General features: G+C 66.5%; 1 protein-coding gene across 2 annotated transcripts; it reads left to right on the plus strand.

The window, feature by feature from the left end:
- The first annotated feature begins 328 nt into the window (after window positions 1–328).
- FDXR (ferredoxin reductase) lies at window positions 329–7,950 on the plus strand. Of its 2 annotated transcripts, none has more exons than XM_090291783.1 (12): window positions 329–508; window positions 1,114–1,211; window positions 4,066–4,161; window positions 4,363–4,485; window positions 4,679–4,792; window positions 5,067–5,168; window positions 5,720–5,827; window positions 6,026–6,110; window positions 6,228–6,427; window positions 6,481–6,679; window positions 7,263–7,433; window positions 7,519–7,950. In XM_090291783.1, the coding sequence occupies exons 1-12, from the start codon at window positions 421–423 to the stop codon at window positions 7,647–7,649; spliced, it is 1,515 nt and encodes a 504-aa protein (XP_090147909.1). In that variant the 5' UTR covers window positions 329–420; the 3' UTR covers window positions 7,650–7,950. The 2 variants fall into 2 exon arrangements, with proteins under 2 accessions (XP_090147909.1, XP_090147908.1); XM_090291782.1 differs by having other exon boundaries at window positions 6,508–6,679.
- The last annotated feature ends 4,243 nt before the right edge of the window (window positions 7,951–12,193 follow it).

A 12,193-nucleotide genomic window follows, 5' to 3' on the forward strand; every position in this document is an offset into this window, starting at 1 on the left:
GAAGCGCGTGGCGTCATCAGCCAGCGACGAGAGGCTAAGTAAACTCCTCTCTAATTGGTTCCTTGCTGCAAACGGGATTGAAACAGCGTTGAGGATTTGCTCTCCTTTAACTCCAGACGGGGTAAAGATTGGGGACAAATTTATCAAGTCACGTAGGTGCCGGAAGTCCGAGGGGCGGGCTTTCAGCAGAAGGGGGTGGGCCCAAAGGCGGGCTTCCCTTTTGGGGGCGGGATCCTTTCTAGCTTGGGGGGTGGAGCAGCCGCACTGAGCTTTCTCAGAGCGTGTGAGGCGGGGTTTGGGGCGGGGCCTACGCTGTGGGCGGGGCCAGGGAGGGGCTGGGTCGGAGCCCGCGCCCGGCGCGTAGCGCAGGGCAGTCCTCGGTATCAGATCCGCTTTTAGGACCCTCGTCCCGGCGCAGCCATGGCTCCGCGCTGCTGGCGCTGCTGGCGCTGGTGGCACTGGTCGGCGTGGCCTCGGACCCGGCCGCCTCCCGCCGGGAGCACCCCGAGTAGGAGCTGGGCACCCCTGGGGCTGTATGGGAGCGCGGGAAGGCCTGCGAGCTCTGAGCGGAGGGTTTGGAGCCCGGCTGGGGCGGAGCTGGAGAGGGGCGAGACGGGACGGGCAAGGCTGGGGGGTCCACTCACGCGGATGAGATGGGGCGACGTACAGGGGCAGATGGGGCCCTTGCAGGAAGGTGCCCTAGGGCGAGACGAGGACCAACAGAGGTGGGAAGGGGAGACCGTGAAGGTCCACCGGGTGAGACTGGGGTGATACGGGGCCCCTCGGAAGGGCGCGGTCTTCTGGCTGCGTGCGTGGGGAACTCCGTAAGAAAAATTACGTGCGGTGCAGGACAAGTTCAGGGGCGGGCGGTGCGCGTTGTCGACTAGGTCATCTTCTGCGACGTAGTAAGTTCATGTGTGAAATGTGGGGGTCTCAGCGAAGTCGCAACCTCTGAGATTCAGATGAAATAAAAGAACCCCGCAAACGCCAAAGCTTTGATAAAAAACAGGAGGCTGAAGCTTGGGAAGCTCCATCTTGCGTTCAACACTGAAGTTGGTGTGAAATTGAGGTGGGAGTGTTGTTCTGACTTCCCTCCCCCTCCCCCATCCCCAGGCTCCCGCCGGCAGTTCTGCGCACAGGAGCAGACCCCCCAGATCTGTGTGGTGGGCAGTGGCCCAGCTGGCTTCTACACTGCCCAACACCTGCTTAAGGTAAGCCTCGCCCTCCTGGCTCCCTCACCCACCATTCACTTGCTGCTCCAACCATAAGGGCATGGCCCACCCACTCCTGGACCTCTGGTGGGGAAGGGGCTCCCAGCCTGTCTAGACTGGACGCTCTCTATGCACTGTCACCTGCATCCAGGGCTCCCGACTCTAGGTGCTTAGCTATGGTCAGTGGTCAGTGGCAGGTGGCTGGCTCTGCCTCCCTGTCCAGGCTCTCCCGGGGGCTTAGGCAGACTTGCAGGGTGACTTTACCCTGCCCCTCATCTTTTCTTCTGTCTGCACTCTGTCCCCAGCACCCTGCACCTCCAGGCTCCAGCCCCTCTTCTCCTCAGTGATTCCTGTAACTTGATCCACCTCTCTGTGCTCCCCCCCATGGCTCCATTGCCCCCCATGCCCTGCTGTTCTTTCCTCCTGCTCTCCACCCCCCCAAAGGCCAACAGCACCAGGCTTCCACTGCTGGCCTTGGGGAGCAGGGCCCCAAGGTTACTAATTACTTTTGAGACTTTGCCAGACCTTGGACTTTGGTGGGAGGGAGGGAGAACCATGGTGGGGGAGGAGAGAGGGAGATCTAGGCTGACTAAGACAGGGGACAATGAATGGCCTTGCTTTGGAGGGACTTGGAACGTCCATAAAGAGACAGGAGAAAAGGTGAATATATTAATTATACACACACATTTGCAGATACATAAAAGATATTGCAATCAACTGGCCCAGTTTTCCCAGGACGTGGGGCTTTTCAGTGTTAAAAGTGGGAGCCTCTTGGGGAGATTGAAATGAACTGGTCACCCTGCAGAAAAGTGACCTTCCAAACAATCCAGGTGACAGAGCTCATTGCGACAACAGGGCCAGCAGAAGCCGAGTTAGGTGGGGTCAGCTGGAAGTGTTTCCTGGGGACGGAGCGTTTGATCTGCATTGGAGGCGACCACGGCTGTCTGCGGCGGTGGGCTTCACTGAAGGGTTTTAAGCAAGGGACTGCCAGCACCCCGTTCTTGACTTGGAGCTCTCTCTCTGCCTGCAGGGCACACATGGAGCTGGGGAGGTGGTGCTGGTGCCTGGGAAAGCAGTGGGGAGCTGCTGGTGGCCGTGTGGAGGTGGGGGGGGCGGGGGGCCGACTGGACAGGGCTGAGGAGCCCCGGGGTCTGGGCTCCGGGTGGGTGTGTGGAAGGGAGTCCAGGAAGAGCAGGGGAGAGGTTTGGGGCGAGGGGGTTGGCTGGGTGTGAGGTGTCTGGGGTGGGTCGTCCAGGGCTCTCAGGTTGGGGGCTTGCGGGGAGGTCTGGGCAGGAGGGAGGAGGGGAATATCAGCACGTCCACGGGACTTTGAGGTCACAGGTGGGAGCCCATGAAACTTCCCTGGGGGACATGTGCCAGGGGAGGGCGGGGCCCCAGACGGGAAGAACCTCAGAGAGCACTTCTGTTAGAAGGGGACTCAGGAAAGGGGGCGTGAGAAAGAACAGCCCGAGACACAGGAGGGAGCTTCAGGGGGCGGGGGGAGCTCCCTGGGAGACGAGGCCGAGGCAGGCCATACCAGAGAACCGCGGTCACAGTAAACATGGCCGGTGGCCTTAGCTTCGTGGAGGTGGCCTTGGAGAGAGCAGTGTGACCTCGAGGGAAGGACCACAGCAGGGAAGGATGGAAGATAAAGTCGGATTGTGTAAGGTGGTGTCCTCCAGGCCGAGCAGCTGGGACTTGGTCCTGCGGCAGTGGGCAGCCGGAAGGGCCCGCGAGCGAGGCAGTGACCTGCCACAATAATGACAGTAATGGTAGTGATGGCCTTGTTGGACGGCACAGTCACCGTGCGTCACGCCCTGGGCTCCGTGTTTCAGGCCTCGCTCATTTAACCTTGAGCAGCAGGCCGGAGGGGACGCTCTGCTGCACAGAGAGGCCAGAGAGCCAGAGAGTGGTGGGGTCCCTGTGGCAGCTGAGCCCGAAGCTGGGGCTCTGCCCGGCCCCACATCGGTGGGGTCTGAAGGCGGTGGCTCGGTGGCACCTGTAGCAGGCGCGGATGGGGGTCCAGAAACACCCGGGCGGGGTGGGGGTGGGGCTGGCAGTGGAGAAGAGGGAAGGGGGATCTGGACAAAGGCAGGAGGTGGCAGGAGCCTTTGTCGGGATGAGGCTCGTGTCCCCTGAGTCTCAGTGAATCGGGAGGGCTGCCTTGAGAGCCAGGAGAGCGGTGTGAGGCAGGGCTGCGTGGCCCAGAGTCTCCCCATCCTGACCCCCAGGATGCTTCCTAACCACCCCGACAGGGCATTTTCTGTCCCATTTTACAGAGAAGGAGGCAGAGCCTGAGACCTCCCGGTCATCTGCTGGTTGGTGCCTGACCCCCAACCGTGCCCCTTTCCCACGCCTCTCTAGGTGCCCTGGCACCGGCATGTGAGTGGGCCTGTGTTTCCTAAGACTAAGGGCAGGGCCACTTTTATCTCCCTCTGCCTGCCACGTGCCCCGGCTGTGCTCCCAGCTCCTTGTCCAGCCTGGTCCCCTTGCCACCAGGATGATCTTGGAGACTGGAGCTAAGGCAGGGTGATTCTCAGGTCACTGGCCTGACCGGGCGTTTCTAGAAGCGTCAAGGGGTTGGAAGGCAGGGCTATGCGGAGCATCGGGTACCCCTCCGGTGGAGGGCAAGCTGCCACCGGCCTGGGGGCCGGGTTCTCACCATCTCTACGGACGGGCAGTCCTGGAGTCTGGCCTCAGCTGCCCCGTTCCTCTTGTTGGGGCAGACAGGGAGTCTGGGCGTCTCTTCCTCCTCGGGTCCTCTGCCCCCTGAGCTGGGCTCTCCTGCTCTGTCTGGGAAGGGGAGGACGCGGGCCCTGCGCCCCCGGCCCACCGCCTGCTGCCCCCTCCCCAGCACCATGCCCGGGCCCGCGTGGACATCTATGAGAAGCAGCTCGTGCCCTTCGGCCTGGCGCGCTTTGGGGTGGCGCCCGACCACCCCGAGGTGAAGGTGAGTCTCTTGGAGCAGAGGGGAGGTGGGAGACCTTGGTCAAGGTGGGAGGGAAGGGAAGCTCTCTGGCCACATGGAATGACCCCAGACCCTGTAGCTGCCACCTGGGTTCCATCCTGGGGACACTGGGGTGAGGGTGGCACATAAGTATGGTCCCCGGAGCTGCCCCATCCTCTAACCCCTCCCATTCCGGCCCTGCAGAATGTCATCCACACCTTTACTCAGACGGCTCGCTCTGACCGCTGTGCCTTCCACGGCAACGTGGCCGTGGGCAGGGACGTGACCGTGCCGGAGCTGCGGGAAGCGTACCACGCGGTGGTGCTGGTGAGTGCGGATGGGCGGGGAGGCGGGGGACGGGGGCAGGAGGTGGAGGCCGAGGGTGGAAGGCACAGGAGTGAGGCCCGGACACTGGGCTGGGCCAGGGTGGAAGCGAGGAGGAGGAGCTGGCCGCGCCCCAGAGAGGCTGGGGGTGCCGGCTGGCCCCTTAGCCAGGCTGAGGGCTCCGGGTCTTCCTCAGAGCTACGGGGCAGAGGACCATCGGGCTCTGGACATCCCCGGGGAGGAGCTGCCTGGTGTGTTCTCGGCCCGGGCCTTCGTGGGCTGGTACAATGGGCTTCCTGAGAACCAGGAGGTGAGTTTGGGGTGCACTCCCTCTGCCTCTTCCTCCCCCCCACCCCCAGCCACGGCTGGGGCAGGCCTTAGATGCCAGAGCTGGGGGATGAAGGAGCCATCTAAGGGCCTGGAAGGCTCTCCGTGAGATGAGCTGGGAGACACCAGCCGAGGAGGTGGGAGGTCCACTGCAGAGGCCCCCCCACCAGGAAGGGGGGTGGGCCCGTGGGGGAGGGGCCGGGGCGGAGGCTCACGGATGCCGAGGGCTGTGGCCTGACTGGGGCCTCTCTGTGCAGCTGGCGCCGGACCTGAGCTGTGACACAGCCGTGATTCTGGGCCAGGGCAACGTGGCTCTGGACGTGGCCCGGATGCTGCTGACCCCACCGGAGCAGCTGCAGGTGAGTGGGCGGGGGGAGGGGGCGGCCACGCTGAGGAGGGGGCGCAGGACCCACCCCTGCGGCTGGGCTCGGGGCTGCTTCCTTGGTGTCAGGCGAGGCCCCCGGAGCTTCGTCTCAGCGTCTAGCCGCGCGGCCTTTCAGAAACTGTCCCGTGGGCCACAGCGTGCCGCTTGGAACACTCGCAACCCCCTGCTGCCAGGGGGTCTTGCAGCTCCTAGCTCAGCCGCCCCTTCTCCCTTCGGGAAGCCCATACCCTCCTGTCGTGACTCGTCACCGATCAAAGCCTGTTGTGGCCGCTCTGGTCTCTCTCTCCGGCCGGCACCGTGTCCCCTTGGCGCCCCCGTAACGCCCCCGTGGTCAGCGCTTGGCTGCGTTCGTGCGCGGGCCTGGCTGCCGGCTTCCCGATGGAGCCGTTTGCAGAGCGCGCGGCAGTGCTCCGTGCGGCCACCAGGGGGGGCGGCGGCGCGCGTCCCGCTGCCACCCTCGGGCTCCGCGGCGGGACAGGACCGCGCGGGGCGTTGGGTGACTTTAAGGTCGTTCTTCTGTGCCAGAAAACGGACATCACGGAGGCTTCGCTGAGGGCGCTGAGGCGGAGTCGGGTGAAGACGGTGTGGATAGTGGGCCGGCGCGGTCCCCTGCAAGTGGCCTTCACCATCAAGGTGCTGGGCGCGCGCGGGAGCGGCGGGTCCTCATCTGGTCTCCCCTGGGGGGGCAGGGCAGGGCAGGGCCCCAGGGCGCGCTGCTGCCCTGGGCAGGGAGGGGAGCGGCTGGCGCCCTCCCAGGCGGTGGGGGGTGGGCTCTGGGGTGGGCCGCGCCCTGGGCCTGACCGCCTCCCCCACTGCCACCCTCACCCCAAGGAGCTTCGGGAGATGATTCAGTTGCCAGGAACCCGGCCCATTTTGGACCCTGCGGATTTCTTGGGCCTCCAGGACAGACTCAAGGGTGAGGGGCCCTGGCCTGGCCCCCCCAGCTCACTAGGGAGGGGACAACCTGGGCCAGAGCGGGCTTGGGGACGGCGTCGGGGGAGAGAGGGCCTGAGACGTGCTGTGTTGCTGACAGAGGCGCCCCGCCCCAGGAAGCGGCTGACCGAGCTGCTGCTCCGGACAGCCACGGAGCAGCCAGGGCAGGAGGAGGCCGCCCGCCAGGCAGGGGCCCCCCGAGCCTGGGGCCTCCGTTTCTTCCGAAGCCCCCAGCAGGTGCTGCCCTCACCAGACGGGCGGCGGGCGGCAGGCATCCGCCTGGCAGTCACCAGGCTGGAGGTGAGTCCCCTGTCACACAGAGACACCCCTGTTCTCAAGTCTCCCCACCTCAGCTGGTGTTGCCCACGCTCTCCCCACAGGGGACTGGTGAGACCGCAAGGGCAGTCCCCACCGGGGACACGGAGGACCTCCCGTGTGGGCTGGTGCTGAGCAGCGTTGGGTACAAGAGCCGCCCCATTGACCCCAGTGTGCCCTTTGACCCCAGACTCGGTGTCATCCCCAATACGGAGGGCCGGGTTGTAAGTGTGCCAGGTGAGCGGGTGCAGGAAGGCTGGGCACCCAATCTGGTGGGGACAGGGGCTGTTGTCTCCTGGGGACAGTCACGCTCCTGCACCCACCCAGCGGCGCGCAGTGAGAAGCTGCCCTGAGCCAGGCGCCGGGGGCTGCGTCCTGGAGCCCAGCCCGGCCTTCTCCTGGCCCGAGGGGGGTCCCCGGCCCAGCTGAGATGCCCACCTACGTGTGGTTATTAAACCTTCCATCCAGGCCTGTCCTGGGCCAGGCCCTGAGTGCGGCGCTGGGTGTGGAGGTTAAAGAGGAGGGGGGCCCTCAGGGGCTCCCCGTCTGATTAACACCCACACGCCCTCCTGTCCCTGTAGCAAGTGTTCAGAGGGGCCTGACCCCGCCCTTCCCTTCGGGAGGCCTGGTCTGCAGGGAGGCAGGTGTCAGGGGTGGTGTGGTCACAGCAGGCTGAGCAGGACGTGGGGCGGCGGCCAGTGGCCGCAGCGGGGGGCTGGGGGGGCATGGGTGCCCGTGCCCGTATATGTGCTGGGCACTCAGGCCGGCCAGGCGCGTGGCCAGCCGCCTGCCCTTCCCTAACCGTCGCCGCCCCCGCCAGGCCTCTACTGCAGCGGCTGGGTGAAGCGGGGGCCCACGGGGGTCATCGGCACCACCATGACCGACAGCTTCCTCACCAGCCAGGCGCTGCTGCAGGACCTGGAGGCCGGGCTGCTGCCCGTCGGCCCCAGGCCGGGCTCTGCGGCCATCGAGGCCCTGCTCAGCAGCCGAGGTCTGGGCTTCTCCGCCGGGAGGGGGTGTCCTGGGCGGGGGTGGAGGCGGAGGCAGGGCAGTGACGCGGCTTCCCTCTGCCTCAGGGGTCCAGCCGGTCTCTTTCTCGGACTGGGAGAAGCTGGATGCTGAGGAGGTGGCCCGGGGCCAGGGCGCTGGGAAGCCCAGGGAGAAGCTGCTGGACCCTCGGGAGATGCTGCGGCTGCTGGGGCGCTGAACGCAGACCCCACGGCGTGGCAGGAACGGGCCAGGCACTGGACGAGTCTGAATGGGCTCTGTCCCACGGTGGCAGCCCTGCCCGCCCGGGCACGGCGCCTTGGCTGCCTCTTTTCCAGGGACCAGTGAGCGCTACCTCCTGCCAGAAGGCTGCCTTGGCCAGTGTGGGCTTAGCTCTCAGCAAGGAGATAAGCCCGGCTAGGGACGCGTGCGATGCAGGCTGCCCTTCCGCCCTCTCACCCCTCCTGCTGGACTGTGGGGGTCGCCAGGTCGGGCATATGAGAAAATAAAGCAGCTGCCACCGAGGGCCAAGGGTTGACGTGCCTGTCATTTCTCCTGGGGCCTGGGGTCACCTTCCAGCTGCAGCTCCCCGCCAGCCCCCAGGTGGCGCTGCAGAGCCAGCTCCCTGCTCGGGGGCCTGGGGGCGCGGGGTGGGTTCGGGAGGCGGCCCAGCACCCCTGTCCCCTTTCTCTCCTGGGCCCTGCTGCTGGCCCCTGGGACCCCGGCCTGCCTGCTCTGCTGGCCTCACTGCCTGGTTAGCGCCTGGGACGACTGGAACAAGAAAAGAGAAAGGGGCCCCTGGCTGAGCGTCCGCCCTGCAAACGGAAAGGTCACAGGTGACTCCCAGTCGGGGCCGTGCCTGGGTTGTGGGCCAGGTCCCCAGTCGGAGGTGTGACAGGCAACCGATCGCTGTTTCTCTTGCACGTTTCTCTCTCTCCCTTCCCCTCTCTAAAAATAAATTTTAAAAATATTTTTTAAGAAAAAGAAAGCAAGCAAGCTTGCCCTGGTCCCTTCCTACGGGTCCCCCACTCTGGTCCCCAGGCCTTCCCTGCCTTGCCGGTTCCCGGCCAGGCCAACAAGCCAGCGGTACTAACATCTCCGGAGCGCTTCGCTGTCCGCAGAGCGCGTCCGCTGTCTAAGCGCCAGTGCCCGAGGCGCTGGCCTCGCTTCACCCACTGGGGGACCCTCGGAATTGACTGGCCCCAGGCCGCCCAGCTAGTGAGCTTCAGGCTCAAGCCCTGGGCACCGGGCTGTGCTGTTTTTACTGAGGCCACCCTGGCCCTGAGTGTCAGTCCGAGGACACAGCCCTGGAGAGGGGAGATGGGACCCAGACGCGCGGGCGGCAGGGGGCGGGGGGGGGGGTGCGGAGGAGTGCGGGCTGCGGGGCGGGCCGGCGGGGCCGGGGCGGGTGGCGGCGCTGGCCCCGGTGGGGCGGCTGCGCGGGCAGCAGTGAGCGCTCCACCGCGGGCAGCTGGAGAGCCCCAGGAGCCGGAGGCGCGGCGCGGCGGGCAGCCCAGCCCGGCCCGGCCAAGCGGGAGGGGCGCGGGGGCGGGCCCGGCCCAGCTCGCCAGGCCACAGCGGGCACCGGCCCCGCGCTCCCGGGCTCTGGCGCCCACGGAGCTCAGACAGAGCGCGCCGAGCCGAGGCGCCAGGACGTGCACCCCGCGGGAGGCGGCCGGCGCGGGCTCTGAGCGCGGGCGCAGCGCCCCTTCCCCCGGTGAGTGGCAGGCGGCAAACCGGGGGCGCAAAGTTCGCTAACTTGCGTTGCGGCTGGCTTGGGCGCCGCGGGGACAAGGACGGCAGAGACAGACGCGGGGCACAGAAGGACAGTCGGGCTGGCGTAGGGAGCCTCAGGAGTGCGGCTCGGGGACGCGGACCCTCGGGGGCCAGGCCTGGGGTTTGGACCCGGACGGGAGGAGAGCGGGCGCGGAAGGGAGGCCGAGGTGACAGGTGTGCGGCGGCCGCGAGAGAAGGACGCGGGCGGGGCGCCCAAGGCATTCGTTTCCCGGGTCGTGGAGCCCCCCAGCTCCTCCGCCTGGCGCTGCGACAGCGCGGGGGAGGGGGCGGTGCTGGGGCGCGGGAGTCTGGGCTGCGGGACCCCCCAACTGTTGCTGCTGAAAGACGCTGGGGTGGGACTGGAGCCAGGAGCTGGCGCCAGGGCTGGGTTCCGCCAGAGCGAAGGGGGCTGGAGCGGGCAGAAGCAGGGAGGGCGAAGGGGGCTGTGGGTGACTCCAGGAGCCCGCCCTCCTGGCTCCCGGGGGCCCGCTGAGCGCCTACGGCGCGTCTGCCTTCCCACTCCCTCCCCTTCACCCGCAGCGAGCCCCCAGGCCCTCTCCTCCCCACGCTCCTTCTGTTCCTCCTAGGCAGGCAGGAGCGCTCTCCTCTGACCCCCGGGAATCAGCGTGGGCTTCCCGGGGTGGTGGGATCTTCCCAAATGCTGACCCTGCGCCCAACGGACCCAAATTCTGAGGACAAGAAAGAAAGGGTGGGCGGAGAAGCCCGGGGAGAGCCGGGAGCCCGCCCCCCGCCTCCCGGGCTCTGGCTGTCTGGGCCAGCAGGTTGCTCTGGTCTTCGGGGCTTTGACCCTGCTCCCCGACGGCCGAAAGGGAAGCCCGAGCCTGCGGCGGAGGACGACTCATGCCTCGTCCTAGGCCGGGAGGTCCAGGACATGCGAAGGCACTTAGCATTCAGGAGAGCCCCAAGTGGGTCCCCAAAGGGCCTGCTGGGTGAGCGAAGTAGGAATCCCCCAGCCCTGTGCTCACCACAGGGGTCCACTCTGGTTCCGAGCGCTGCTCGCCCGATGGGACTTGTGCCTCGTCCCCAGCCCTTGGAGGGTGGCACCACCTTGGCTGTGTCCTCAGTGTGGGGCCGCTGGGAAACCGAGGGAAAGAACTTATTTTGGGCTGGTGTGCTGTGTCTCGGAGCCACCTCTGTCCTGGCTGCACCGTTCGGGTTCAAGTCGTTGATAAACTCCTTCTAAGAATTTGAATAGGAAAGTTACAGGGATGGGTAGGCCGGAAACTGGACTCCTGGGTTTACTCCGGTCGACAGGACAGGTCTGGGCTGTACCCCGCCCACAGCCCCGCCTGCCAGGTGAGCTCAGCCCCCGACCTAACCTCGGGGCGTGGGACTGGGACTCAGTTTGAGGAGTGGGAGTGGGGGCCTTGGAACCGGGGGCGCCTACACTAGCAGCCAGCTGGGGGGCACGGAGCGCGTGGTGCCCAGTTTGGCCGCCAGGAGGCGTGACGCGGGCCCGCGTGCTGTCAGTCACCACCGCTGTCTTCCCTGTCCCCGCTGTCGCCGCGTCGCGAGTGTCCTTGAGCCGCAGGTGACAGTGGCTCTCGCCACTCGCGCCCCCTCTTTCCGTGGGGGGAGCCTGATGCCACGTTCCCTGTGAATTATTTATCGCCGGCCTAAAAACACTCCGAACTTCACAGCCCCAGTGTAAGAGATTCCTGCAGAAGGGAGGTGGGGTCCGGCGCCTCCCCCCCCCCCGCCCCCGCCCCCAGGGGCCGCGCGGAAGGAGCTGGGCGTCGGGGAGTAAGTAGGTCTTAGCGGAGGAAGACCTCTGCGCCTGAACCAGTGGGGGCACGGTACAGGGGCCCTCTTCTCCCCTGACGTCTGTTCGGGTTTCGGCCAAAGGGAGGGAGGGAGACCCGACGGCAGGGCCGCGGCCGCTCCCAGGAAGGGCAGTGGATCCTCGAGCAGTCGCGTCCCTCTGCCCACAGAAGCAGCGCCGCTGGTGGGCCCCTGGCCTGGCAGAGCCGGAGCCATCAGTGTGGGGTGTGTGTGTGCGCGCAGCGGTGTTCCGGAGCCTGCCAGTGGTTGGGGGAGCTGGGCGGGGGTGGGGGAGGTGCCCAGGCCAGTCTAGGTGATGCTGAGGGTCCCCGAGGACTGACCATTGCCGCCCTGCCTCTGGCCGCCACGGGGCCCATGTGTCCAGCATACAATAACTTAGTGCGTTTGTAGAAGGCACGGACCACAGGTGGGTGGACAGAGGTCTCTAAGAACAGCCCACTGTGGGGCTGAGGCATCACTGAGGGGGCAGATACCTGCTGGGGCAAAATGATGCAAGCCCCCTCAGAAGCATAGCCTGGGGCCTCCCCTCGCCCAGAACAGGTGGGGGAGGGCTGGGAAGCAGTCACTTGGCCTAGAGTCCCACCCAGACCCCGTGTCTCCTCACCCTGAGTGTCCAGAGCCTGGCTGGACGGAGGCAGGTGCCCTGTGGGAGGGGGATTGAGGTTGCGCTCTGGAGATTCTGGCACTTTCTCATGTAGGCAAGAGGGAGGCACTGGGAGGAGGACATCTCAGCCAGAGGGACAAGTAGGGCTGTCTGGCCACCGGGCCGGCAGGAGAGCAGGGCCCATGGAGGGGAGGACAAGTGGTCAGAGTGTGTGGGCCTCTCCATGGGACCAAGGTGTCTGGGCTGCATCTGTGGCCCCCGAAGCCGCTGTGCTGTTTGAGAAGGGGAGTTGTGGCCAGGGACAGACAGGCAGGGGTGGGCGGCAGGGAGACGGGAGGCCACGCGGAAGCAAGGGGAAGGCTGGGCTGGGCCAGGGCTGGGTGGCTGGGCACACCGTGGGCGCCGTCTCCTTGAACATGCCCATTGCTACTTGAATCTCAGAGCCTCCCCTGACTGGGGCCTCCCATCCTGGGGCCTCCCATCCAGGGGTGGGAGGTACACCCTGGCTCAGCCTCCTCTGCTCCCCAGCTCCAGTCCCAGTGACATGTCCCTGTCAGAGAGCGTCCCTGGGGTAGTGCCCT

The sequence above is a fragment of the Furipterus horrens genome, unplaced genomic scaffold (genome assembly GCF_987537825.1).
Source record: "Furipterus horrens unplaced genomic scaffold, mFurHor1.1.pri manual_scaffold_11, whole genome shotgun sequence".
Classification (NCBI taxonomy): domain Eukaryota; kingdom Metazoa; phylum Chordata; class Mammalia; order Chiroptera; family Furipteridae; genus Furipterus; species Furipterus horrens.